At 44.4% G+C, this 27722-nt stretch overlaps 2 protein-coding genes and 1 long non-coding RNA gene across 20 annotated transcripts in view; 2 read left to right on the forward strand and 1 right to left on the reverse strand.

Annotated features, from left to right (window-relative positions):
• EVI5 (ecotropic viral integration site 5) overlaps positions 1-7570 on the forward strand; it is a 74362-nt gene extending 66792 nt beyond the window's left edge. For 9 of the 10 annotated variants that reach the window (XM_064428218.1, XM_064428223.1, XM_064428219.1 and 6 more), the window contains one exon: positions 6286-7570. In XM_064428218.1, coding sequence (XP_064284288.1) covers positions 6286-6591 — 306 coding nt within the window. In that variant the 3' untranslated portion in view covers positions 6592-7570. Of the gene's footprint in view, positions 1-2644 lie in introns of all 10 variants that reach the window. The other variant, XM_064428225.1, reaches the window with a different exon arrangement.
• The window catches only part of LOC135305086 (uncharacterized), a 70838-nt gene that overhangs the window by 42485 nt on the left and 631 nt on the right, over positions 1-27722 (reverse strand). Inside the window, exons 1-3 of one of the 7 annotated variants that reach the window (XR_010366362.1) lie at positions 12030-12133; positions 10100-10173; positions 9001-9088 (exon numbers count right to left, since the gene is read on the reverse strand). The exons of 1 other annotated variant lie outside the window; for it this stretch is intronic. This is a non-coding gene — a long non-coding RNA (uncharacterized LOC135305086). 5 more of the 7 variants (XR_010366363.1, XR_010366364.1, XR_010366359.1 and 2 more) reach the window with 5 other exon arrangements.
• Positions 12407-27560, forward strand: GFI1 (growth factor independent 1 transcriptional repressor). Of its 3 annotated transcripts, XM_064428275.1 has the most exons (10): positions 12407-12626; positions 13200-13289; positions 13857-14626; positions 14737-14943; positions 16475-16705; positions 16940-17149; positions 21791-22206; positions 22295-22432; positions 24024-24189; positions 26212-27560. In XM_064428275.1, the coding sequence occupies exons 5-10, from the start codon at positions 16591-16593 to the stop codon at positions 26388-26390; spliced, it is 1224 nt and encodes a 407-aa protein (XP_064284345.1). In that variant the 5' UTR covers positions 12407-12626; positions 13200-13289; positions 13857-14626; positions 14737-14943; positions 16475-16590; the 3' UTR covers positions 26391-27560. The 3 variants fall into 3 exon arrangements, with proteins under 3 accessions (XP_064284345.1, XP_064284347.1, XP_064284348.1); XM_064428277.1 differs by having other exon boundaries at positions 13200-14626; XM_064428278.1 differs by lacking the exon at positions 12407-12626 and having other exon boundaries at positions 12832-13289.

Genomic DNA, 27722 nt, shown 5'->3' on the forward strand with positions numbered 1-27722 from the left:
AAACTGATACACAACCTACATGTAATTTAACATCGTATTTCATTTTAGCTCAAGTACTCTCAAAATGATAATGTTGAAAAAACACACTTTTTATAGAAAATTGAGTCAAGAAATTTAAGAGTACATTCAGAGCAGTATGAAATAAACATGTGGACAACTGGAGATGAGCTCTAGTAGATTTTATTCTGTAGAGGTATTTAAGCTTCCTGACAGTTATAGGGATTTTGTAATACACTTTGTATTACTCTTAGACTGAGTATGACTTACGGAAGCTGGCAATTTAAAACAGAAGCCAAATGTTTAAATGCTGTTAAAAAACCCCCAAAGCCTGAAATTACTCAGTCTTGGAAATTCTCTGCCGCTCTTTTGCTTTTCACTTACAGCACACTGGAGGGGTTTTATCTCTTTTTAGTGGTATGGTCAGCAAAATTAATTTGAGATAAATATTTCAGGTTGTACAGCAATATGTTGGTTATCCTTTTAAAAGTATGAGTTTCAAAAATAAAGGTAATAGTTTCCTTAAACAGGAGACTTCAGTAATTAACCACATATGCCATCTTGGTTTCCAAGGAGCTAATGATGAGTTGGGCAGATTCAATTAATGCAGTAGTACCTCATGACTGTTGCTTTCAAGCTTATTGTAGATGGAAAAAGGAAAAAAAAAAGTCAGACCCAGAGACTCTGTGGGTTTTTTAACTTTTAAGAATAGCAGCCATACTGGCACAGCCAGAAAAAGGAGCCTAGGTCTGTTCAGGTATTTAATATTGTCATTCACCACTGTTCTGGCTTGGGCTTACAGTAGGATTATCCAGCAAGTTTACTGCTTGCTTTGATTTCTGATGAGCTGCTCTTGCCAGTTTCAAGGTTTTTTTGCTGCAATTGCTTGAAGTGAGAAGTGGATAAATGCAGCTATATCAGATTGAATCTGTTATAAACTCCAAAAATCACAGAATTAACTCGGTTGGAAAAGACCTTTGAGATCGTTGAGTCCAGCCTATGACCTGACACCACCTTATCAACTAGACCATGGTACTAACTGCTGCATGCAGTCTTAAACCTCCAGGGCCAGTGACTGTACCACCTCCCTGGGCAGCCCATTCCAATGCCCACACACTCTTTTTGAGTGAGGCGTTTTTTCCTAATGTCCAGCCTAAACTTCCCCTGGCCCAGCTCAACACTTTGTCCTCTTGTCCTGTTGCTGGTTGCCTGGGAGAAAATGCCCCATCTTGCTATAACCTCCTTTCGGGGAGTTGTCAAGAGTGATAAGCCTCCTCCTTCCAGGCTTAACAACCCCAGTGCCCATAGCTGCTCCTCACACGGCTTGTGTTCTAGACCTTTCACCAGGCTTACTGCCCTTCTCTGCATGTGTCTGAGCATCTCAACATCGCTCCTAAATTGAGGGGCCCAGGTCTGAAAACAGCACTTGAAGTGCAGCCTAACCAGTGCTGAGTACAGGGGAAGGCTGGCTGCATTGTAATACCTGCTGGGTGTAATATTTGTCTGGACTGATATTTATGTCCTTAATGGCAACATATTTCCTACTAAATCTGTTGGAGATGCTACACTTACTTGATTTGCTGTGATAAGCATTTTTCCAAAAGAAGCTAGTGGGAGTGTTTCTAAAGAAATGATAGTGTACTACTGTATGCCTTAAACTGGAGTGATCTTGTTACAATGGGAGAGTCATCACTAAGTAGCAGTCAGCTGTTAATAGGATAAGGGATCCCATTAGATGCTGTGGATAATCTCAGGAATTTTTAGGAATTCAAATTAATTTTCTTTTATTCATGTTAAATGTGATTATAATTAAATAGATCATAACTAACTGATTTTTTTATTGGCTTATAATTTTCTAAATCTCTATTTTCATGGTGCCAAGTTGACAATGTTTTTCTGAATTATAGGAAAGGTATTTGAAAATCTTTATGACTTGTTTCTTCAGCTAAATGTGGTTAGATCATATTTTCAGCAACATTCTAGTTTTCTTTTGAATCATGTTTGGGTTTTAAGTAGGAAATATTATGAAGTGTTTCAAATGTTACTAAGTTTAGAACAAATAAAGAGGGAACTCTGATTTTTAGATTCCACTTCTTACAAGTAAAAGCACTGAGAATTCAGTATATTTCTTTTTTAAATAAACATTTAAATGTTACATACTGCCTTCTGCCAAAACCAGTTTTATTCACCCACGTCAGTGCTCACATTTCACATCTCACGTGTGTATTTCTTGATTATCTTACTGTGACTAGATTTAGTATTTATTGGGAAGCTTTGTTAAAACCTGTCTTTACTACTTTGGAATTGAGTAAATTTCAAGAATTACTGATTGAAACCTTTTAAAGGGAGCAGACAGTAGCATTTTAGTTCCACTTTTCACCACTCAACTCCTAGCTTAAAACCTCACAGGTTACAACATAAAGATGTCTCCCAGAGCTTAAGTTGAACTTTTTCACAAAGTCCCACTTGAAAGTTTAACCTATGTTCCCTACTCAAAAAACCCAGAGGGACTTAGAAATATAACTTGCTTGCAACTATCACCCTTAAAACTTGATTCTATGATTTAATATGGAGCACCTTTTGAATTGTTTAAAACTTCTAAATTTCTCTTTACTGTTTCTCCTTCATGCCTGGCTTGATGAGGCAGTCAGCATCAGGTAAGAAAGTTTATTTTAAGGTTCAAGGATCTGATTGTTAGCCTTTTTCAGCTCTTCTGTATTTGTGGAAGTACACTGTTACCTCTTAAGTGTATCTACAGTTAAGTATTTTCATACATTGACCAGCAGACATACAGTTTATCTTTAAAATGCTGAATTCTTTAGACACAAGAAGGTGTATAAATGTGCACGTTATTAAGATTTTGTTCTTGATTCAGCTGGCTTTTGAAGGGATAATGATGATATATATTTTGATCACATAATGTTATTAACCCTTTGAAATGTCCTAAAGACCATGTGAATGTGTTGTAGTGAAAACTGGGTTGAAGCTGCAGTCATCTAGACAGTATGTCCTGGATTTGAGAATTAAAAGTAAAACACATGGGGTTTACCAGACCTGGTTTTTTATTGGTTGCTTTTTTTTTTTTTAGAGATCAGTTTGCAAGATTTGAGATTCTTGCAAACTGAAGCAGTAAAAACCAGGTTCCTTTAAATGTTACTTGTTGGAGTGACAGAGATGTAGTTCCCTTCACATGAAGGAAGGCCAGACCCAAAACTGAAAGCCTTTAACCAATATCGACTGTATAAAAGAGAAGAGAAACTAAGAGACCCTGGGGTGCAAATCCATACTTTGCTCAACATGGCTGTAGTTCCTTCAGGGATAAGTATGGAGTAGAACTAGGGTATGGGGGGAGTGTTTGGGTTGGGCCCACATGTCCTGGATTCCAAGCCCATTGTCTTGGCTAGATGAATGGCAAGATCTTGGCCTAATGCTTTAGTTCCTACCTTAAGCTCTTTTCCCATGTCCAAATGAAACACTGACAACAAGAATCTCAAGTCTGTCTTAAAAAACTGACAAGTTAGTTTCAGTGTGAATAAGGTGGTTATTTGTCTATTGCAGAATCTAAGCCATATCTACACAATGGCAAACATAGAATTGGTAGAAATCAGGAAAGATGTTTTCAGTTGGTATTGAGTCCTCTGACACTGGCTTAGCATGCAGCCCCAGCCAAATCAGACAAGGCAACACTGGGCATTAATAGGAAGTATATTAAAAACCAAGTAAAGGGAGTTGTATTGCCACTTGGCATCTGGATAGATGTAAAGAATTTAAAGAAGGTCAGTAGGAGAGTTAAAGGGAACTGAATGATTGTTGTCTTGATTAACACATGTTTATGAGAGGCTAAAATGGATTGGAAGTCATCTGCTCTAGAGAGAAAACTGAAGAAGGTACTATGATATGAGTTTCAGAATAATTACCTCCCCCTCTCCCCCCGCATTGTCCTCTTCAGCAGTGTTGCTCTCCAGCCAGCTGATCCTCATAACACAAACAAGGTCTGTGCCACAGTGTTCTGGCTGAGGTGGCCATTTCTGAAGCAGACAGAAATTCTGGAGCTCTCTGACCATTGATAAATGTGTAGTATGTATTCTCTGCAGTATGTTATGTTTCTCCACAGCAGTCTGTTTCCCCTTGCATGTGAGGAGTGCATAAGAAAAAAGGCAGGCAAGTGTAAAGCTGCAGAACAAAAATGTTTCAGGAAAGTCAGAGATTTGTTATTCTAACGAGGGGATGCACAAAGATAACGCAGTGTTTTCTGAGACTCCCTTTAGGAACTGGCAAAGGCTGTGTCTATTTATCATTATCTTCACCAACAGCATTTTCCACAGACTCCCATTTGGAACAGTTGCTGCCTAAAACTGTGAAACCATGATTTTGTCATGTTACCTAAATAAGTTCATCTAAGGGTATCATGTTTAAGTCTTCAGGAAAACAGTTGAGGTCATTGGCTTGGCTTTCTGAGTGTTCAAAACAACTAACATTGAGTATCAGCTTTATAATTTCAGGTGAACCAGTGGCTTAACTGTACAGACCTAAAAGCATATAATTTCTTACTCTAATATGAAGTCTGTAGTCACTTGTACAGCAGTTCTTTTTTTTTCCTGTGGTAAGGGTGGAGAGAAATTGTTGGGTTTCTGTGTTTTATTTTCCTAGTGACTAAAATTGATAGCTGTTTTGGAAAATTCATGTGGTAGCTAATCTGATCATATTGCAGGATATTTTCAGGAATGATATTTCTAAATAACACAAGAATTTCTGTACCAGGCTTTTTGAATCTAGGTATATAAGCTAGTAAAAATTATCTATTCCAGATATATTTATATTTTACATAAGCTGGTTTTGTTTGTGTCATGAGTTATGCTGTACAAGTGTGGAACTCTGTTTTTCTTGTCTTTATACAAAGTCCTCATGAAACAACAGCAGCCTATGTGTATGTGAAGAAAATGCAAAAAACGAATGTTAGTATGCATAGTAACCACAAAGGTTTACATCTACATCATGTTCCCATATTCCTAACAGGGATTTTTTGCTATAACATCCAAAGTTGGAGTTTTTACATGCTAACATGCAATTTAATGGCTTCTAGCATGATTATGACTCTTGTGATCTTTTTTCAACTCTTTTTTTGTTCTCATCTTCTGCACAAGCCCATGGTAAGTACAGAGATTCTTTCTTCCCCAAATGGACAGGTAAAAATCTCCTATTAGTGTCAATACTGAGGACATACAAGCACTTCTTGTTTATCAAAGGGAACATTGCTTCAGATTTCTGAAACATGAAACAGATTTTGGTAAAGAATCTTCAGCATTTTATTCCTTCTATTCTCCAGGTCTCTTACTGTAAAAAGCTGCTTCCAAATTAGCAATAGATGCATCTTTTAAGCTTTTAGAGTGACATTAGGAAGGTCTGTAATCAGTTTTGAATGTTTAACTGCATCCTCGGGATTTTTTATCTGAATATCTCAGACTGTCAAACTGACCCTGAGGTATTTTCTACTAAAAGCTAACAAAAATGAAATTCTAGATGAAACAAACCAAAACATCATGAAAACAACCAACCTTCAGAATGTCTTCCATGAGTTGCAGTTATTTTTCATTAAATTAATAGGGGACTTGCCAAACTTTAGGGCTTTGGGTCTTAGTTTTGAGTAGTTTGAATGCATGGTTGAAATTGTGTATCACTCTGCAGCACACTGAATTAAAATGTTATCTGTCCATGGTCAGACAATAATTTTTCTCATGTTTGATGTTTTCTTAAAATTGCAGCTACAATCTCTTTATACTGTACTGAGATGTTTCTCTCATACTACTTGATGTGAAATCTCATTGGATCTGAATTAGATAATTAAGACACTTAATGTTGCAATGTAGACTGAACTAAACATACTCTTGGGGGTTTACTTGGGACCTTGTTCATTGAAGGGGGGGCTTTCTCAAGTAAGAAATCAGGCAATATGAGAAAGAATGGAGCTGTAAAAGTAAAATGTTAAGGCCAAAAGTTGAAACAAATAGGTCACTCTAGATGATAGAAACCATTCTTGTGGGATATTAAAGATGCAGTAAAAGCAGAATCTCTCATTATTGATTCTAGGTACCTTGATTATTAAGTCTTAAAACTGTAATAGTTGAAGTGATCATCAAATGTGCTACTTTCAGATCTTTCATTTTATCCAGTAAGAGTTCAATGAGGCATTTCTTGAAAATGCACTTTTTTTTGGTTTGGTTGTTTGGGTTTTTTTATTGCTGGACTCTTGAGCTGTGATTAACTGTCAACTTCCACTTTTTCTAACAGATCAAATGTCTAAAAGGCCAGAAAAACTTCTCAGACCAACCCACTTTTGATGGGATTCACATTGTCAACCATTTCACAGGAGATGATGAATCATTTCATTCTTCTGATGAAGATTTTATAACTAACTCCATACAGGAGAGTGGGGTGAACTTTCATCTTCCCAGAAGGACTGGTCAGATGTCTTTGGATCACACACTTGTAGACAGCAGTGACAGTGATACTGAGGAAAGTGCCCTTCAGACTGGGAATTCAGACAAGATGGTTTCTAAGCAGAGAAGAACAGAATCTTACTCTACTACTGTGTGATTATCACTGTGACTAGCACTGAAGACTTCCATATTTCTTTAAGACTGAAATTGTGAGGGAACTGAAACCATGCAGCAGTTGGTTTAGGTAACTATTGGATTTGGTCTGGCCTGTGATAAATATATACATGTACTGTCTATCTGCCTTCTCTCTTTGCCAAATCTTGCTAATGACATACCATTGCCATAAAACAGGCTGGGAAGAAGTTGATGGATGACAGTTTTGACAGTATTATTGAATGTTCTTTGGTTTAGAAACTGCAAATATGTTATTTCTTTAATGTGTAAGAAGCAGTTTTGCTGTTCACAAACACAGGAATTATTTTCCTCAAAAGAAATTGCTTTTGTGCAATATTTTATGCTCTGAACAAATGTGTATGTTTTACATTGTTATCCTTTTGTGATCAAGATGGACCCTAGTAAACCATCTGATCATGACACACACACACATATATATATAATTATCTTATGCTTCTCAATTAATTTTGGTTTTTTACTAAAGTTATTGGATGCCCACAGTAGGCTTGAAAGGCAAGCCTTTATCTGTACTACTTCATATATGCAAATAATGGTCACTAATGTCATAAAAGTGTTTTTCACCATTTTCACTTAAATCTAATGTGCATCTGCTTTTGATGTTGCTAAATAATAAATGGTCTGAATATGTTAATTACAATAATGTTTATTTTGTACATATTTATGTATCTACACCAAGCTGAAAATGTACATTACTCCATTTTATATGAGGAATGTAAATGTTGCGATATTACTGTCTCTGGTATTCTAACAGGAAAATGAATTCTGTATATACACACTAAAAGTGAATTACTAAATAAAGGCAAAACACTAACTTTGCATTACGTTTCAGCCTAGCTACACTAACGGGCTCATGTCAGAAATGCTTGTTCAAAACACTATTGACTGAAATCTTTTACCTTCATGTATATGTAATGAAAATAAATTTTTCATGATTTAACAAGGTTGCAGCATTTACTGTTTAGTCCCTTCCAAGCTATAGTCCTCGATTACCACATAGTTACTTGCAGGCTCCAGCTAGGTTCAAATAAGGTGAAGAATTATTCATGTCTTAGTTTTAATAAAGCCACGGTCAGTGCAGTGGAAATACGTACAGTCCTCTTAGAGCTTATATCACAGAGCTACCTCGGAAATAAGCTATTGGTGCCATCAAATAGTGACTGAGCAAAGCAGTGAGAGCTGAGCTGAGCAATCTGCGTCCAGTCTCCTGAAAACTGAGAGCTGGTCAAACTGCCTTAGCTTCTTGAACAGAACAAGATATTCTGCTGTTGTCATATGGGCATTTATGTTGACTTGCAGACACATTCCAGAGGCAAAAATATTGTGTTATTGCCATCTTATGTAATTAGGCAGTCCTTAAGATTTCTTTTAGCAATGTTTGCAACTGTTCTATTAAACAAAAAGTAGCAATGCAGAGGTTTGGTACTGATAGGCAGTGTTTATGTTAACTGGCTGGGTACCCACAAGAAGCAGTGCAGTTGTTTAAAATTGCAAAAAGTGTGGAAGTGTTCTGCTGAATGCATCTGCTGGTCCCATTAGGCATTTCCTTTCCCTTTATTTCAAATGTGTTTTCAGAAAGAAACAGCATGACTGGGAGATAAATGCTCAAATGATAGAGAAGACTGTATGAAAGCAGCATATTATGGGCACCTCAGCAATATTGATAACAATATATCTGCCTAGGTGCAATCTAATTTAAATCTTTAAGCATGTTGGTGACAACTTCCAAATTACTGATTTCTGCAGCTCCTAACTTGTTTCAGTATTTCTGCCAAATTTCCCCACATCCTACCAGTGAATATGTAGCTCCAAGTACAGCCTGTGGCAATTGCCACTTTTGACTTGGATTAGCTGAGTGGTTCTTATTCCTGTTGAAAATGTCATGTATGCAAAACCAAATCAGGAGCACTTTCGTTCACAAATGAGTAACAGTTGTCTTCTTTCCTTCCAATGAGCATCTGCTAACCTATCTTTGCACCTGGATCGTTGTAGCCCAAGAGGATAGGTGACAAATGTCTTGTTGCCTGTCATCAATACCAGCTGCAAGCCTCTCTTAAAGGTAATGTTCTGTAATAAGTGGCAGGCGTAAAATTCAGTTGGAGGGCCATAAAAACTCTGTCTGTTTGAATAGTGAAGTGTTATGATTTTGCAATAACTGCCTTACGGTTCAAGTGATAGCAAATGAGATTAGATGGCAAGGATTGTTTCCTGAACTTCTGTGGTTTTAAAGTATACAAATAGAATAAATACTGATGCAATAACAGCATAAATAAAAATATGCAGAAGTCCTTATCCAACTGAGTACATCTCTTCTGGTGATAAAAGTGAATCACTGAACATATTGCAATTTCAGACTTGGTTATACACACAGTACCTTAGAAAGAGAGCCCAGGACAGGTTCTTCAGAATCATTCTGCTTTTCTCCAACTCTTCTGGGAAATAAATGACACTAATCTCTTTGCCTATGTACATTATAATTTGAATATACATCAGAATAATGACAAAGCATTAACATAATATATAGAATAATGTGTCAACAAATAAAACATGCTAATTATGCTACACACCATGACCTTTCTTTCTTGACCTTCTAACAAACATTGCTATTGGCTTAGATTTGCTCTTGCATGCAGGCTGGAAAAGCTCAATATGAATCCTAAAAGCAGAAGGTAACAAAGCATGTAAACAGGAAAATTCAGATTCCTAAATATGCAAATTCTGCAACTGAGAAAACAGGTGGAATAGGGAAGGGGAATGCCTTGCTATATGTGGAGTTTTTGTGAAAATTACATTTTATGTTTGGTAGTGAAAATGGTTCTGATTTCCCCAATCTGATAATCAAGTGTCTTTGCTAATCAGAGAACCCTCAACATTTTCTTATTTCTCCCCATTAGAGGAGTGAATATTTTAGGTACTAATAGCATTTATCACTATACCTCTTCTAAGCCATTTCACATGTTAGAAGTTTATAACATTTATGAAAAATTTGTAATGTGTCTAGTTGGGAGAAAGTACATCTGTGGAGTTAAGAAATGTGTATTGCACTCAGAGCTCAACAACTACTTGTTCACTTTGGTAAGGTTTTTTGTTGTTTCTTGACAAAAAGCAGGCATCATCTATATACACATCCACAAAGTACTGCTTTCCAAAATTCAATTTCTATGTTAAGTAAAATACCTTGCTACAAAAAGGACTAAAAGAAGCATTCACATTGGAGTTTGCCTGAATTTATCAAAACCACTTTGTACATCCTGCTGTTGAACTTGATCAGTACTGAACCCTTTTGTGGAACTGCAACACAGAAGGAACTGCATGTTTTTCTGAGGAATTAATGTAATCACTGTTTGATACCAGAGACAGTGCTAGGGACTTAGTGAAACGTGATGCATAAACACTTAAGCTAAAATGACTTAAAGATATGGTAGTATAAAAATATTCACATTTTATACATGATATGCTGCTAATTCCCCTACCTGTAGAGGCTCCAAATAACATAATTCTCTTGGAGGAAAGGTAGAGATCCCCTAGGAAAGCCATTATGGTAGTCCTGGAGACGAAAATTTTAAAAATCAACCTGTAAGATAGAAGTTAGTGCAATCTATATGGAAACTACAGTGTTATGTTCAATCATGCACACCAGCTACTAACTCTGTGTATTAAGAGGGAAGATAAAAGCTATGAATAACTATTAGATTTCTAGATTCAATGAAGTACATCTTTGTTCTGTGGAATACTCTTATCAGTATATATTCTGTAATCCTCTGAGAATTTTACCTGCTGATGGAGGTTTTTGGTTTTGGGTTTTTTGGTTTTTTGGTTTTTTTTTGGGGGGGAGGTGGGTTGGTTGGTTGGTAGGTATTGGCTTAGGGTTTTTTTGTTTACAAACTAGTCCAAGACACAAGAAAAATCAGTAAAATGCATTTACACAGTAGGCAACAGAAGCAGAAATTCTGAATGATGGAAAGTACACAATAAATTGACTTTCAATATAACTTCTACATAGCATGAACTTTCAGCTTCAGAGTAAACATGCTAATGTATGCATGGACACTAAGACACAGCTGCTAGATCCAAGATACAACAGCTTAATGCTCTCCTTTTCCAGGAACTAATGTTTACCTTATTTCACAATTATGAAAAACAAAAGCCATGTGCCATACTCTTTGAATTACATAGTACTGCACAAGTGACTGAAATTTCTAGTGCCCCACTATCAAAACTAGAACTCCTATGAAAACATTTTGCATAATCTATGTTCTGTAGCTGTTGATTCAACCGTTTCCTGTTCATAAAGGAGGTATATTCTGGGTCCACTACTTCCCAAAGCTGGAATCCCTCTTTTCATCCCAGCCTTCAACACCACAGTCTACCATCACTTTCCCTCTCCAGTTTGTGCTCACAGTGATCATTTTCTAATCTGCTCTGGGAGCAGCAGAAGTTTCTTTGGTTTTCCCAGCAATCAAAAAATTGCTGTCAAAATCACTGATTAATTTCTGACACTTACAGCATGTGTTTATGCCATAAGGTGGACCACAGAGAAGGTGGTCCCACAAGATGCTGGGAGAAAAAAATAAACAAGCAACACGTTAAAAGTAACTTTTTAAAAGTTTTACAAAGGTAAAGACACACTTCCCAATGGAATGCACAGTGCTACAAGTTCTAGCAGCCTTTCATAGTGGAACTGTTCTGCATAACTGCAATCCCAAGTTTTATCACTTGAAAGTGGGTATAAATTCCCCACAGCATCACCCTTTTTGCTGCCTTCTCCCAATCCTGACTCCCCCCACACAGGAAACTGCTTCTCCTCCTCTCTGTACCAAGCAGCTAACCTGTCAAATCCTGTTCTTCAAATCCTTCCTCCTGTTGCAAAGTGTCTCGTCACTTCTGAAGAAAAGATCTCACCTCCAGCTTGTCACCTTTGGTGCCTTATCTGATGGTGTTTTAGCTCTAATGCTGGCACCAGGCAGCTACTGTAAACTGTGCAGCGAATTACACTGAGTAGCTCTTCAATCTTAAACACGACTATAACATAATCCCACCCTACTTTAAACTCCTCCTTTTATTTATTTCTTCCCCTCTCTTGTCACTATGGTGTAACAATCATGTGCCATCGCATTCAAATGCATCTTACAAGTTTTTATGTTTAACTTTGAATATCACACTCCGTTTGAGAGAAGCATTAGCGTAACTTCGTTAAAACCCAGCCTTACATTTCCCAAGAATTACATCGCTGTGCCAGCTCTGGGCTTGGCATAGGGCTTTAGGGCTTTTCCACGCTGGACCACAGAACACTTGGCATTGTCACACAGCTCGTCACTGCACACGTAAGACCAGGTCAATGGTTACCGAGCTGCGGCACGCAGATCACACCGTAAACCAAGAATAAAAGCTGAAGCCCTTCACCTCTGCTCGGCGTGCTGCTAGTGCAGACAGCAGCTCCTCTCGGGGTGGTAAGAGCCCCGGCACGATGGCTGCGGGAGGCTGCCGAGGGCTCCCCTCAGGGCTCCTCGCCCCGCCGGCCTCGCGCCACCGCCCGCGGGCACGTGACGCGGCAGCCCGCGCGCACCGGGCGGCCCCGCGCCCGGGCCCGGGCAGAGCGGGCTGTGCGAGCCCTCACGGCCCCGCTAACGCCAGCCTGCCGAGCCCCCGGGCAGAGCGGGCTGTGCGAGCCCTCACGGCCCCGCTAACGCCGGCCCGTGCCATGACCCGCATCCCGCCAGGTCCCGGCCAAGGCTGCTGCTCGCTTTGCGGTGTCAGAGCTAAAGACAAATCTTCGCAGGTGGCCTCGGGTCATCCTCCGCACCGCTCGGGGTGCAGCGCTCGCGCCCCGCTTCCCCCGTCCTCACCGGCGGCGTGAAAAAAATCACCCGTCCAGCCGAGACCCGGGAAGGCAGAGGATATGCTTCAGCACGAACTAGTTTTGCAAAACACGAAACACAGCCGCTTTCCTACCATTTCTTCTCTAATCGTTTGAGAAAACTGACACCCCAGGAGCCGGAGGTGCCTTCGCTGTGCCCGTGCAGCACCCACGCTCACACGAGAGATTATACGCTGGATTTAGCATTTGCTTTGTTCACTCATTTGATTTATTTATTTCTGCTGAAAGGGTTTAACCCGATTAGGAAGCAGTAGGTGAGAAAGGGCCGTCCGCAGGTGGGCACACGGGGCTCAGCAGGGTGCCTCCCGCAGGACAGTCCCGAGCGGAGCCGCTCGGCGCCCGCTGCCCATCCCGCTTCCTGGAAAACTGCAAGCACCCTCCGAACGGAGATCACCACGCCCTACAGCCCACAGCAGCACCTGTACACATTTCGAATTTACATATATGAAGACGAATGTGTATTTTCTTGTAACCAGGTCACAATTATTTATGAGGGTCACTAGTAATTTAATGTGTTCTGGTGTTTTCATTACACAGTCAAAGAGATGTGTAGCAAGGTAAACGAAAGGGCATGAATTTATCATTCCATTTCAGAGGCAAACGAGAAAGACTGTTTTGCAAAAAGTGAGTCAACGAAGACGCATACACGAAATCACACCCAGTTGTTCTAATCTGGTTATTTCTACTGATTCCAGCATTGATTCTTGAAGCTGAAGGCGTGAATGATCTTCGGAGTAATCAACGTAAAGTTGATCTCAGCAAGGCGACCGCGGTACACAGATGCTGTAAGTAAAACTGCTGTGCCCAGCACCAGGAACTTTCCGGCAAAAATGAAGGTATCAGTCGTGTTCTTCAGCTTCCTTTTGTGTCACAGTAAAGCATCACACAGTTGCTGGACAGTATTACTCCAGGTGGTGTTCGCTTGCTTAGTTAGATTTTGGGAAGTCAGGCTAGTCCTATGAACCGTAGGGGCTCACAAGCACCAAGTGGTTAATTTTTCTGTAAATGCTTGGGGACTGGTGGTGAAAAAAAAAAGCATCTGGTCTCAAAGCCAGCATACTCCTTAGCGTGAGGGAGGCTGAAGTGTGCTTCTGTCGTTTCTGAACGGGAAATGGTGTCAAACCTCGATTCGCTCACTGCAGTGTCGCACTTTAGTCGACCCTACAGTCACCGAAACGAAGTTGCTGATGGCCTGAGATGTGCAAGAACGAAGCCCAGAACCGCCTCAGAAAGACACTGAAGACCTAAGCCTGACTTCCTGGCTGCATTAGGAATCCGAGATCAGACCTGAAAAACTGTATTTTGGAGTCGTGTGAGTGCATAAAGCAATGCGAACCTTTTTCTTTTTGCAGAAGGGAGCAGGCTTCCCCGTGTGCAGCGCAGGGGTCCCCACTGGTACAGGATGTTGCCTGATGCGAATCCCGTTACTTTTCTCGTCGCCGGTACCTCACGGATCCTCCCCAGTTAGCACCTGAGCACCGGCACGCAGACGAGGAAGGAGGGCAATCTCTCCCCACTTTGCTTGGCTCCGCTCCGCTTTCGCCTCAGTGTTTGAATCGCTGTCAAGCAACAGTAGCCGGGGGGCGGGGGTTGGGACGAGGACGACGGGGACGGGACGGGGGGACGACATCTCTCGCCTACCTCTTCCATATTTAACCATTACCTAAATCCGAAGGGAAATGAGCAAACCTCTAGGCTTGGGTCTTAAGGTATTTTCAGCGCCGCTGGGCGTATTTATCCCAGAAGAGTTTTCCACAACAAGTTATTTCAAGCCTAGGAGAGGTCTCCGTTGCCGAGGGCCCGGCCTTAGCCCCGATAACAACGCCATGCCCGGCCCGATGGCGGCGGGAGGTGTGTTCCCCACTGCCGGGCCAAGGGCAGGGGATGCAGCGCGGAGCGGGCAGGGCGAGCGCCGGCTGCCCCAGCCCCTGCCCTCTGCCCGCCCGAATCAATCTGTGTTTTGAATCTGTGACTTGTTCTCGTTGCGGAAGTCGAAGGGGATCCAAGAATAGTTCAGATAGATCTGTGTAATTTCTAGAGCAGAACCCCGAGAGAAACGAAACGCCCGATTCCAAAATGACACTTCGATGTCACTTCAGCGAGCTCTGTGAGGTGGAATACGGTAAGACGTTTTCATTTAAGGAAAAATGAGAGAGAAACAGAGGCGGGGAACACTACTGATTTGTGAGGCTTTGGCGCTTTTGGTAACTTTTTTTTTTTTTTTTTTTGCAGAAGCTCCTAACTAACGCTCAGGAAGTGGAATTTGTGGTTTAGGGGGCCGAGCTCTGAAGGAGTTGAGAGAGACAGAAAAGTTAAAAAAAAAAAGCCAACTCAAGCACCATTGCTCCTTAAAGGGAGACTAAATTTAAAGTCACACAAATTAGCAGGCTGCCGCGCATACCCCGTCCGCAGCCCAGCTCTCTTCGGCCCTCCAAATGGGTAAGCGTTCTCGCTTCTCTCGCCTCGCGTGGGCAGCTGCCGGCGGGCGGGCTGGGGCGGCAGCGACCCTTCTCCTCTCGGCTGGGACCCCGCGCCGCTCCTCAGCCGCCCGGCCCGGCGCCCGCCCCGCGCCCCCGCAGGGACGGCCGCCGGGACCCGGGGCGAGCGGCGGCCAGGTGAGCTGCGGGACTCGCCTTCCCACGGGCCCGGCACCTGCCTGGCCAGCTCCGGCCTTGGGAAGCCTGCGGCGCCTCTGCGGCGTGACTTTTGGAGGGAAACGCGCGGCAGAAGAGGCGCCGCGCCCGGAGCCCCCGGCGGCTGCGGCAGCCCTCGCTGTCGGGGCGCGGGTGGGTAACGCGTTATCGGGCCGCTTTGATTTCTCTGCCCCCACCGTGCGGGTCCGCTGGTGCCAGCCCCTGCTCAAGGATGAACGCAGGCACAGGTGGGTCCGGGCAGCAACGCTCCCACCCAGCTCCGTGCCGGGGGGCGGCGCCTCCCTGGCAGCGCTGAGCAGCCCTGCCCCTGCCGGGCGCGGACGGGCCGGAGCTGTGTCGCACAGCCAGTGCCGCCACCTGCGGGGCAGTTCCTGGGCCCCAGCTGGTGCGCTGGGGCTCTTCCCTCTCTTCCCCGTTTGCAACCCTCCGAAGTCCCCCAACCCCCCAAACGAACGTGCATTAAACTCGCAAAGTCAAGTGTAAAGGCAGAGGCGGCCCGGTGCTGGATGGGCTCGAATGAACCTCTCCGGCCTTCCCCCGAAGAGTCGGCTCGGGGTAGTTTTGTTTAACTCGGTCTCCCCGACTCCCGCAGGAGATTTCCCACCTTGTCTCCTTTTCCCTCCCCGGCTTTCGGTGCTCGCAGCTGCAAGGTGGCGCGGCGCCGACAGCTGCGGGCTGGAGGAGAGATTCCGTTTTGTTCGTTTTCGTGTTATCGTGGTTCGCGCGGGATGGGTGAATCAGTCCCTCCGACAGCAACAGCCTCTCAGGCGCCAGGTTTAGGCTGTCGGGTTTGTAACGACTCCCCCTCCCATTCCGGTAACAACCCCGCGCCGGCCAGCCCGTCCAGGGTGGTGGGACGCGATAAGCTTTTCGGAGGGGAGCTTTCTTGGCGCCGCTTCTGCCTGGCTGCCGGCGCAGGGGCAAACACGGAGGCGCGGTGTGCCCACTTGGAGGGATGGGATAACACCCGACCGCACCCTCTAGCTCCCTCAGCCCCCGCTCGTCCGAAGAACGGGGCCCAGCTGCTGTTATTGCCTGCTCCCCGCAATCCGGCAGCGGCTGTCGGAGCGTGGCCGGGGCGGCCCCAAGGCCACGGTGGGAGGGAGGGGGGTAAAAGGCGTTGGCTGGGGGAGGTTGGAAGCTGAGTTATCTGCACTCCTGGAAGAGGGGGCGAGGCGAGCGGGCCGGGGGCGGTGGCCGGAGCCACCTGCGCGCCGCCACCTGGCGCGCCGCCACCTGGCGCGCCGCCCCTGGCGAGCGGCCCCTCCTGGCCGGCGCCCCCGGCCCTCACCGGCGGGCGCGGCGCCTTTCCGCAGGTCGCCTCCCCGCCGCCGCCCCGCAGGCGATTCGGGGGTGACGCTCGCCGCCGCCGCCGCTGTGCCCCGCGCTTAGAGAGGGAGTGCGGCCGTGCCGGCCCTGACAGCACCCCACCATGCCGAGGTCTTTCCTAGTGAAGAGCAAGAAAGCGCACAGCTACCACCAGCCTCGTTCCGCTGACGAGGACTACAGCCTGCGGCTGGAGACGGTGCTAGCCCAGATCTGTGCAGGTAGGAGTCCCTCCGTCGCATCCTCACTCGGAGACTGCCCACCTGCCCGACATCACCTCGGTGCTCGCGGCACCGGGCGGTCGCTCTGAAGGCCCTGCGGGACGCCGGAGGGGCTGATGCGGGCTTGGAGAGAGTCGGGCATCAAACCTCGGCGGGAGCGGGCCGCCGCGGGAGGTGGCTGGCTCCCACTACGGACCCACACTGAGGAGTTCCCTCTTCTCCTTTGCCCTGCAGACCCCTGCAAGATCCCCGAGGACACGGAGCTGTGCCGCACCGCCCTGCCCGATCCGGAGCCTTCCCGGGGGCGTTTTTCCCCGGAATCCCACCTTACCGAGGCTGCCGATGGCACCTCCGAGTCAGCGCCCAGCTGCGAGGGCAGTGTCTGTGACAGAGTGTCCGAGTTCGAGGACTTCTGGAGACCTCCCTCGCCCTCCGTCTCGCCAGGTAGGACCGGGGCGAGCAGCGCTCACCGAGGGTCCGGCTGCACGTCCGTGCCCGTGCCGTGGGGCAGCGGACCATGCATCTCATGGCTACGCACCACCACCACAAACGAGTATAAGGGACAGATTTGCCTGTTCCTTTTAAAAATTATCATTATTTTTCCCCCAGATTTGTCAGAATCTGTTCCTTCCACTCGTTTTCGGGTTCCCTCTTTCGGGTTGCTTTTCCAGCCCGTATTGTGCTGCTGAGGGAGCAGCAGGTGACAGGCTACAGCAGGAAAGTTGTCATGACATGGGGTGCTATTTTTTGCTTTGTGATTACTTGTTAGACGTAAGCCAGGTTATGTTTAAAAGGTTCCAGCATTCTCCTACAGGTCGTGCCTACACAGAATTTTTCAGTCTTTTTAGACAGTACACGCAATTTATATACCCGCAGTAAACAGAGTTGATTTTGTGTTTTGTACAATCCGCTAGACGTTTTCCTAACGCTCTTTCTTTTGCTATTTGGTTGGGGGTGGGGGTTGTTTTGTTTGTGTGCTTTTGGTTTTATTTCTTTGTATTTTTGTTTGGTTTGGTTTTTTAAACGTCTGTTTATTTTTCTTTTCTAAAAACACATTTGTAAAAACCAGAGGGGAAAAAAGCCAATGATGGTCAGATTTAAACACCCCAAATCCAGGAAACTCACACTTCTGGCTGCAGTGCCTGTCTCTAGCTCCCTTGTCTTGCCTTTGATGTGGCTGGAGCAATGGAAGACGTTGTCCCCAGCGTGGCATAAATACTTATCTCGTTTAAAAATACAATTATGTCATTTTAGAACAAAAATATGTATATATATAAAACCATTTTTATTGCCTCGATTAGAAAGAGACAGCTGGACAAAGGACAGTTTTTGTTTCGATGAAGGAAAAATTGTGTCAGCTTTACCGACTGACAGTAGACGCCAGCAAAAAAATACTTAGTCCCGGTTTGCTACCTTTTCCCACTTCGTCTTTACAGTGTCCATGCATATGAATGGCTAATTGTAATGAAGTGGATTTGCATTTTTAAAGCCTCATCTTCCTTCAAGAGTCCTAAGCTCCTTTAAGGGGACATTCAAAATGCTGCCCAGCATCAGCCACTTTCAGTGGCTGCACAGGACACTTTCAGTCTGGGCAAATGACACACCAGACCAAATGCAGCATTGCTGCATTACTCTTCTGGTAATATTTCTGCACAGACTGTAGCAATGTGTGTAATTTTTCTTCTAACGAATTTTTCCTGCTCCTCCTTTCCCAAATAACTACAATTTCTGCACAGGAAAGAGATCATTTTCACGGGGCGTCAAAAAGATAGATGTAAAATAGAGCAGGTATTTTATCAGGTCTGCTCTGCCTTTTCCTCCTTCCCTCTCATTTCTCCCCTCACTGTAGGATTCATTAGCTTCTGGCCAGCTATCAGGCTGTCCAGGGAAGATAACTTTACAAAATGAGGATGATGTCGCCAGATCAAGATTCTTCAGGGTGGGGTGGGCAGCCCTGGAGCTGTCTGATCCCATTCACAGGAGGTCCGGGAAGGTATAGGACTCCAAGTATGTAAAGGCTTTATGGAATGAATCTCAGTGCATTGAGAGAGGTGCTGTTATATTAATGATGAAGGCAGTGGCAACAGGATTAGATAGTTGGGCTTCCTCCCACAGCTCACCTTCTCCAGCCCCTCTGCCTTCCAGCTGCTTTGTTAGATTCAGTGTGAAGCCAGAATTTGTGTATAGGTCACTTCTGCAAGATGCAGTGGTGAGAGACTGTTTTCCTACAATTGTGTTTGGATGGGGCACAATTTTTGTGCTTTGCCAGGCAGAGCAGATGAGAAAAAATGGTTCTCAATCATGCTGAAGGCGTGTGGTGAGTAGTACTACCACTCCTGTATCTCTAGAAGTGAACACAGGTGCAGGATGCACTTCAATATGCAGAGAAAGCTGTATTTATTTCACTTTTGTCTTTGAGTGCTGTGCTGCTGATGGAAGCAGTCATACAACATACAGACATAATACATGTTCACTCCATCCGTGCAAATCACTTTATTTAACCTCACTTTCTACATGTGTCTAATCACATGGATGTGCATATGCAGAAGGTGCATGGGAGCTCAGTGCAGCAGTGTTAGCAGCTCCTGATGAGCCTGTTGATGCTGCAGGAGAGAGACTTTTCCTGGGTATAATGGAGTTGTGCAGAAAATGTGATGTTTTGTATAAGAGGATGCTCCAATCTTTCTTTGTTATGCATATCAATCTGTTCCCAACCATTTAAGGTTGAGTTTGTCTTGCCTTCAAAAACAAGCACTGATTTTTTTTTTCCTCCCAGAAGCAGTCTCTATAACGGCTGCACAGAATTTCTAGGAAAAGGAGGGAGAATATTTCTCAGTGTCTCTGCTCCCCACTAGATGCTGTGGAGAAGAGGCACATGCAGAAATGCCCTGCAGTGTGGGAGAGCAGAGTTTGGAGGTTGCATTGCCACTGGGCTTGGATAGCTTGAGTATCCTGGGAGGAAATACCCTGCATTTGTGCTTGAGAGGGCTCCAAAGCATGTGAGGTGATGGAAGGAACATTGCACGCAAACTGATCTGTGGTGCAATGTTCACTGTATACTGTATTGCCAATTCCAAGGGCTCAAAAATCAGGTCAGCCTTCCCTCTCACTCAATGAGCTGGCTCAGAAATCAAGATTGTAAGTAATACCTTATGGATATTCAGTTCTAGTGTTGAAATATTGAGGGTTTATGTTTTCATGCTTTTCTTACAGTTTGAGCTACAAGTTGACGTTAAAAGGAAAAAATAAAGTTATAGCAAGAACAAACAAAGACAAAGCTGAGGACTTGATGAAATCATGTCATTTCAAGAGCTGGGACTTTAAGATAGGTTTGAATTTTGTGATAAAATCGTGAGAGATGGCAACACTGAAACTGGTTGCAAAGACACAAGCTAGATGATGCGATGCTGACCACAACTTTGCAGTCAGTGCAGAACAGGAAAAATCATGCTGAGCACCATGTCAGCTAATTTGATTTTGTCTCTTCAAATGTCCCAGCTGGTATGTGTGCATATATTTTCAACCAAAAGATTGCTAATTTCAATGGAAGAATTTGAGACCGTAAACATCTGAAATTATGTAAAAGATAGGAAAAAGTCAAGTCATTCAAAGCTCAATTTTAACCTAATTTCCTACTGCCTTCTGTAACCCCTCAGTGACAACTTGCCTATTGAAATGGATAGCCTAACACATTGTGCCTTCTTTGCCTAGTACACCCCCATTTATCTTGGTTTGCCAAAGGCTGAAAAAGCCGTGGGAGCTGACATGAGTAAGAGATCCATTGTGGGTGGACAAGTTTCTGGTTAAAGGAGGTTACTCTGGAAGCCCAAGTTATAAGGGAAGGCAATATCTCTGTGAAGGCATCAGCATTTCAGTAGTTAATTGATTCATCTCTTCCTTGGCTCACTAAAACTGTTGTCCAGTGGAGACATTTGAATCTCCAAGTGTTGCTGCTTGTTATGATGAGGAGTGAAAGCAGCGTACCTCAGGCATTAATCAGCATCTCCAGCAGACACTGTTGGGGTCTGGTGCCCTCATGTTCCATCCCAGTTGTGCTTTCCTCCATGTGACACTCCTTGAGCAGTTGTGCCTTTAGATACTCCTCTCAAAGTCTGTGCTCCTGCCATTGTATCAGACTCTGCTGCGGGCCCCCAAGTGTGACTCATGTGCCCACTGCATTGGTCAGATGCCACTGCTGAAGGCAAGCCTCTTAGAGTCTGCTGAAGCCATTTGAGCTTGCCCTGGTTTGATTTGATTTGATTTGCTTTGATTACCACTGCTAGGAAAATGGGTTTGTGTCTTCAGGTTTTCATGTGGCCCATCCCAATGATTTTACAAAGCTCAGTGTTTTGGGCAGACTCAATTTCTTTATATGGAGAACCTCAGAGCAATCTGAAACAACCATGATTTTCTTTCAGATGAGAAGTAATTTTTTTTTTTTCTGAAAAAGTGAAGCATAACATGCAAGCACCTCAGAAGCTGTTACTTATTTAAGTTATGCTGTAGTATAGTTATGGTCAGTTGTGGCATGAAGTTGAGAGACTAGATTTGGGCATTAAATTGTTCAACAAGGTTTTTTAATTTTGTTGACCAGGTAAATCTCAGCACATTTGCTCTGTCTGGCACCTCTGTAATGTTATATTTGCACACATATATATATGTGTGTGTGTGTGATCTCTATCAGAGCTTAAACATGTGGACTGTCAGCTTTGATGTCCATCTTGGGATATGGTAGATACATATTTCCAAGAAGCTGCAGATAAAACTATAGGAAGTTGCAGACTGAGTTGTTCAGATTCTTGCTGGTCTGATCAGTGTGTACACATGAGTTATCCAGAGATGGAGGTAGACAAAATTGGTGTTGGCTTTAAATAATTTGGCTGGGACTTTGGGTAAGTAGGTAGTACTGAACACTGAGCTCCTAATATGCAATATAAAATAACCTCCTGTTGAGATGAAAGGGCAGCCTCAAAGTGCAGTACAGGGGTCAGGCTCTGGACATAAGCCTAAGTGCTGAGGCTGTTCTGCCTCATTATTGTGTGGATTGTGAAGCACACCAATTCCCATGCCCTTGTGTTTCCACAGCCTCGGAGAGATCTGTGTGTCCATCCCTAGATGAAGCACCCCCTTTCTCAGTGCCCTTCAAGCCGTACATGTGGAACAGCCTGGGTGGCTCCGAGCTCAGGCACCTCGTGCAAAGCTACAGGCCCTGCCCGACGCTGGAGCGGACCTCAGCCCTGGGGCTCTTCTGCGACCGAGGCTCGGAGCCCGCCCTCTATGGCGCCGAGTGTAGCTCCTCCCTGGGACTGTATGGTGACTTCAGCTCTCCGGGCCCGGGGCTGTTTGAGCGGCCGCCAGCAGCAGCTCCTGGACTCTATGCTGAAACGCAGCCTGGACTGCAGCAGGAGAAGGGGCCAGGCGGCATCAAAGTGGAGTCTGACCTCTTGTGCCGCCCACTGCTCATCAGCACTGGCTCTTACAAGTGTGTCAAGTGCAGCAAGGTAGGGATCCCTTTCTCCCACACTGGATATGGCTCCCTCCCAGCCCTTCTCCCTGGCAAACTTAACGCTGTGTACTCTATTTCCTCAGGTCTTCTCCACACCGCATGGCCTTGAGGTACACGTGCGCCGCTCACACAGCGGCACGAGGCCCTTTGCCTGTGACATGTGTGGCAAGACCTTCGGCCATGCAGTCAGCCTGGAGCAGCACAAGGCCGTGCACTCACAGGTGAGAGCAGGCAGGCTGCCAGCATGGGAGCAAGGGGCCTTGCTGGGGAGCAAGGCCAGCTGCTCTATTCTGCTGGCTGGGGAAGCCACGAAGGCACATACAGGGCAAGGAGGTAGGGACCTATACTGAGGAGGGGGAGAGAACGTGGGAGAGCTGCAGTGGGCAGTTGTAGGTGAAGAATATGGTGACAATCAGAGGAAAGGGTGGCCAGTTAATGTGCAAAGGAGCTATGAGGTAATTAAAGAACACAGGCTTTGTTTCCATTCTTCAGACCTCACATGTGTCGTCTGTATTAAGCAATGGGCACTTCTGGCACTCAAGAAGTAACAGAAAATAATAAATGTTCACTCTCAGAGCTGGAAATTGTAATGCAGATGTTGGCTTTTTTTAACAGCTAAAGCAACTCAGTGTGCTTTCTTCTGATGCAGCACTCCTCATTCTTTCTCCTCCCTCCCACAAAGCAGTGAGTCTTCCCTTGTTTGTAGTCATTTTTGTCAGTGCAGGGAACATCTGAACGACCATTCAGGTACAGAGCACTGACTTCACCCGTCTCGACACACTGAGTCACACACCAAAAGAATATGGTGGTTAATTTTGGTAGGAGGACTTGTAACATTTTCCACCTGCTGATACGATGCCATATTTCCCCTTCCCCACCCACCTGACCTGGCAAATCTTCCTTCTTCAGATTGACTTTTGGAGGATAGAGTTACAGCAATGTTTTTTTACTCTTTATAATTTTGTGAGTGTGCAACCTGCAGAGCACACAATGAAGGGAGATATCTCATTATCCATGAAACAATGGTGAAAAGAGCAGCACTGCATAATGTGTCCATGGTGGGGACAGCATTTTGGGGAGAATGCATTAAAAGCCAAATAAAGAAGGTGATTCTGTGAAAGCATAGAAGGAAGCAAAGAAGGAAGAGGAAGGTGCAATGGGGAGTTAAGGGATGGAAAGAAGAGATGACGTGTGGTAAAAGAGACTGATGGAGAGGAGTGTGTGAGGGAGAGGTGAGAGACAGTAAGGTCTTAATGCACTTGGTTTTATATGTTGAAGTAGTAAGCTGAAAAGCTGTTTGTCCCAAGTGCTCTCCACTTGAATTTTAACACAACTAAAAAAAGCAGTTAGTTGTTACCATGCCAGAACTCAGTCTACCAGAGGGATTTCCCAAGAGACCCAAGCAGCCCTTGGCACCCACTTTCCTGTGTACAGTGGAGAGGTGGCCTCTGAACAGTGCTGCAGCTGTTGGGCTTCCCAGTACAGTGATTGTGTCTCAGGCCTCTGATAAAGTGTGTTGGCAGACTCTGCCCAGTCCATTGGGGTTGCTCCCACCTGGCCATTCCTGCCCGCAGGAAGAGCTGTTCAACTAAATTTTAGTAATGCACAGTGCTAGGAGAGGATGTATTATCTTTTTTTATCATGTGGTGCTGCTATCAAGCCATTGTTACCATCTGTGTTGGCCAGTCCAGCTCTCTGGAGAAGTGCAAGTTCTTGCTAAGGCAGAAGGGGCAACACTCATGTGCTGTTGGGCAGTTTGTTGCTGATGGGATCATTGGTGTGATGTGTGTGTCTGGGCTCATCTCTCTGCAGGAACGCAGCTTTGATTGTAAGATTTGCGGCAAGAGTTTTAAGAGATCTTCTACTCTGTCCACCCACCTGCTCATCCACTCAGACACCCGACCCTATCCGTGCCAGTACTGTGGGAAGCGGTTCCACCAGAAATCTGATATGAAGAAACACACCTTCATTCACACAGGTCAGCCCTGCAACTGCTAGGGTCAGCCCCAACATGAGGGCAGGTCTCAGAGGTTTCTCTGCAGTCCATTCCTCTTCAGCTGGGACAGCAGAAACACCTCCCTATGCTTCTCACTGTCCTGCTGCTGTTCATGTTATCTGAGCTGTACCTGGGCAAAGGAGGGTGATCTGGAGGAGCTTTAATGGACAGCAGCTGCAAAATAACCTACAAAAATCCTCGCAATCCAATCAGTGTTCCCTTAATAGGATCCACCAATGTTTATTCACAGGGCTTTTGTGTAAGATGATTTGTAGAGTATTGTATTCGTGTGGCCTTGATTTACAGCTGAGGTCCCGGGAAAATGACAGGTGAATTTGATTACAGCATTGCTTTTTGCAGGATCTACCAATTTACAATAGGAACAACAGGAGTCTCCTCCTCTAGATCAAACACTAAACTGGAGGGCCGAGGTCTTAGTCTAAATATTTGTTCAGAGATTGTCTGCACTTCCACCTGGACTTTCTGAGAAATGGCTACAGTTTGATACAGAATAGGAGAGGTGCAGAGTTCTCAAGTTTCACTGTTACTAATAAACATGGAAACTAATATAAAGTGCAGGTGAATCACCAAAGGAAATTGTTTCAGAAGTATCATTCAGTGAGAAGGCAGGATTATCAGAAATCATTAAAATAATATCTTGCTTTTCAGACCTGCACCATTCACTTGAAGTAGAGGGGAATGAATGTGTAATATATGGAAGAACCCATAGACATGAAATGTCAGTTGTACTGGACAAACATATGGTGCAGATGACCAAAATCCTTTTCCCTGATAGTGGCCGCTAGCAGATATAAAGGGTGAAGCCTAAAAAGGGCAAATATGTAGAGAAATGGCACTATATTTAGCACTTCTTGGCTGTGACTTTTCTAGGTGACAAGCAGTGAGTAATAAATGTTACTTATAAACATTTTTCACTGAGGGCCGCTGGATGAAAATGACCTATTTATGAAGTAATACAAGAAGTATCTCCTTAGTAACTTTTTCAAATTATGCTTGATTAAGTAGAATTTCAGACAAATTCTGAATCCGATTATTTTCTTGTGAGATCAGAAACTGTGCCTGGGCTTTTAAATTGCTAATATAAAAGCAGGTCTTTAACTGAATGAGGGGTTCCTTTCAAATGCACCATATGCTTGTGAAATAAGCCTTCAGCACATTTTGCATTATCTTTTTGATCTTCAAACACCCAAAGAATTTGTTGTTCCCAGCTGAAGCCAGTGGGCTCTGCAGGTGCAAAGCTACTCTGAAAATCCGGCATGGTATTGTGGTTGGGTTCCCTTTCATTTGTTATTTGAGCATAAACAGTAGGAAAATATACATAGGTTCTGCTCCCATGGAGTTTTGTCACTGACTCCTCTGTAGAAGTTCCAGAGGCTGTATCTATTCCCATTTACATTATTTGCCTGCAGGAGAACTTCAGGGTTCTGACTGCTAGCATTGCAGTGTGGGGAACAGAGAGAACAGATGTCTGCATGGACCCTGCCCTTCAGATTCACTTAATGGCCCTCATACCTCCCTTGGGGACAGACCCCAGATCACTGGATTTGATTTAACAATTTCTATCTACCTATTCCACCTGCCTTCATGCTGATGGTAATCAGTGTCAAGCATTCATCACTTTTCCAGGAGTTCCTCATGTTTCTAGGACACAAAGCCAGTTTGAACTACACAGAGCCCATGCAGACAAATATACTCACAAGGTGTGGTGTCCTGAGAGCACTCTGTGCTTCAGCCTGCTCTCAGGACTATGCTGGGCTGATGGAGGTGCATCCAAGTCCAGGCCTGCTCAGCTGCAGTATAGGCTCAGCTAATTCTCTGTCTTGGGTTCCCAACTCCATGTCTGTTTGTAAGAATGACTTCTTAGGTAATCATACAAAAATCTCTTTGATAAGCTTTAAGTACTACTGTATATTTGCTGTGGTCCCACATAAGCACTATGCTGCCTCTTTCACAGCCTCTCTCTTTCCCACCTTTTGCTTGCAGGTGAGAAGCCTCATAAGTGCCAGGTGTGTGGAAAAGCCTTTAGTCAAAGCTCCAACCTCATCACCCACAGTCGGAAGCACACAGGCTTCAAGCCCTTTGGCTGTGATCTGTGTGGCAAAGGCTTCCAACGAAAGGTGGATTTACGGAGACACCGGGAGACGCAGCACGGCCTGAAATGAGTCCAAACTACAGTACAGAAAGGGCTACAACACTATGAGAACAGACTCCCTTGGCTTCCCTGCTGGACCCAAGCCCTGTCTTGAACACAGACCCTGGCATTACCTTTCTGAACAGGAGCTCAAACAGGAAAGAAGAGAACAGAGCCATGTGTTGAAGCTCAACCTGAATGACTGTGAAGGGGCAAAGTAAAGACTGGGGTTTCTCTCCTTCTCTTCCCCTCATTGTTTCTGAAATAACACTGAAATACAAGCCTTTTAGATATAAAGCCTAATACTCCAAAGATGGATAAGCTATCAAATATCTGCAAGCTGGAAAATATTTCTCCCATGGCCATGATGAACCCCTTCAAGTTTTCAGTAGCTTGAATCAGCTGGCAGGAAAACATGGGTACAACAGTGTTTACATGGGGTAATGACAGAGAGCCATCAGCACCTGCCCCGGCTGAGTTCAGTGCTGAACGGGTTCACTCTTGGATGACCTCCTGTCAGGAGAACCTGGAGGAACAGGACTGTGCAGTTTGACATCTTGCTGGTTTTTAACCAAAGGTACCAGCTTGTGTCTGATCCTGCTCTCACTTACTCTAGTGCAAATCAGGAGCTGCATTCACAGTTACAGAGAGGTCCTTTTTATCCTCCCTGAACCACCTCTCTCTGTGCAAGGCCCGACTGCCAGTATCTTTGAAGCATGGAGGGTTACTTCTTCCTACATCCACTAGGGAGAAGGAAGCTTGTGAAAGACCAGTGGAAAAGCCAAAGCACAGAATTATGCCTTAGAACTAGAAACCAATCCAACAAGTGAACCTGCCTGAGGAGGGCAGGAGCACCAGGGAAGCACAGACTTTCCATCCAGAACCATTACTGGCTTATGCACTCTGGGCTTGTTCTAATAACTGGAAAATAGCTACTTAATAACATCAGTTGTATATTTGTTTTTGTTTTTTTAATTTTTAAAGGGAAACATTCTGAGGTGGGCAGGACTTACTGTAAAAGTATAATTTACTTAATTTGCCTTAACAACTCTGCATGTACCTCAGTTTAAAAAAAAAAGCTGTTTTTACTTTGTTGACAAGTTTGTAAATGTCCTTATTTAGATTTTATGGAGTGTCTTACATTTCTTGATACATATTTATTAGAACAATGTTTTAAGTTAATAAAGTATCGAGGATGGTCCAGAGTGATTATTATTATGGAACTGCACATTTGTGAATGTCAGCCATTACAACAATATACCACAGTGACTGTCAGGGAATCCAAGGAGGGAATGCAGGCACAAGGGCTGTAGTGATTAAAGAACACAACTGCCATGTTTATTTGTTCAATTCTTACTGATTT

The sequence above is a fragment of the Passer domesticus genome, chromosome 7 (assembly GCF_036417665.1).
Source record: "Passer domesticus isolate bPasDom1 chromosome 7, bPasDom1.hap1, whole genome shotgun sequence".
Classification (NCBI taxonomy): domain Eukaryota; kingdom Metazoa; phylum Chordata; class Aves; order Passeriformes; family Passeridae; genus Passer; species Passer domesticus.

What these genes read in the sequence shown, in the direction of transcription:
- GFI1 (XM_064428277.1), top strand. Translation starts at nt 16,591, where the DNA reads ATGCCGAGGTCTTTCCTAGTGAAGAGCAAGAAAGCGCACAGCTACCAC. An exon ending in GCTAGCCCAGATCTGTGCAG is followed by an intron (nt 16,706 to 16,939) that starts GTAGGAGTCCCT and finishes TTTGCCCTGCAG; the next exon opens with ACCCCTGCAAGATCCCCGAG. An exon ending in ACAAGGCCGTGCACTCACAG is followed by an intron (nt 22,433 to 24,023) that starts GTGAGAGCAGGC and finishes ATCTCTCTGCAG; the next exon opens with GAACGCAGCTTTGATTGTAA.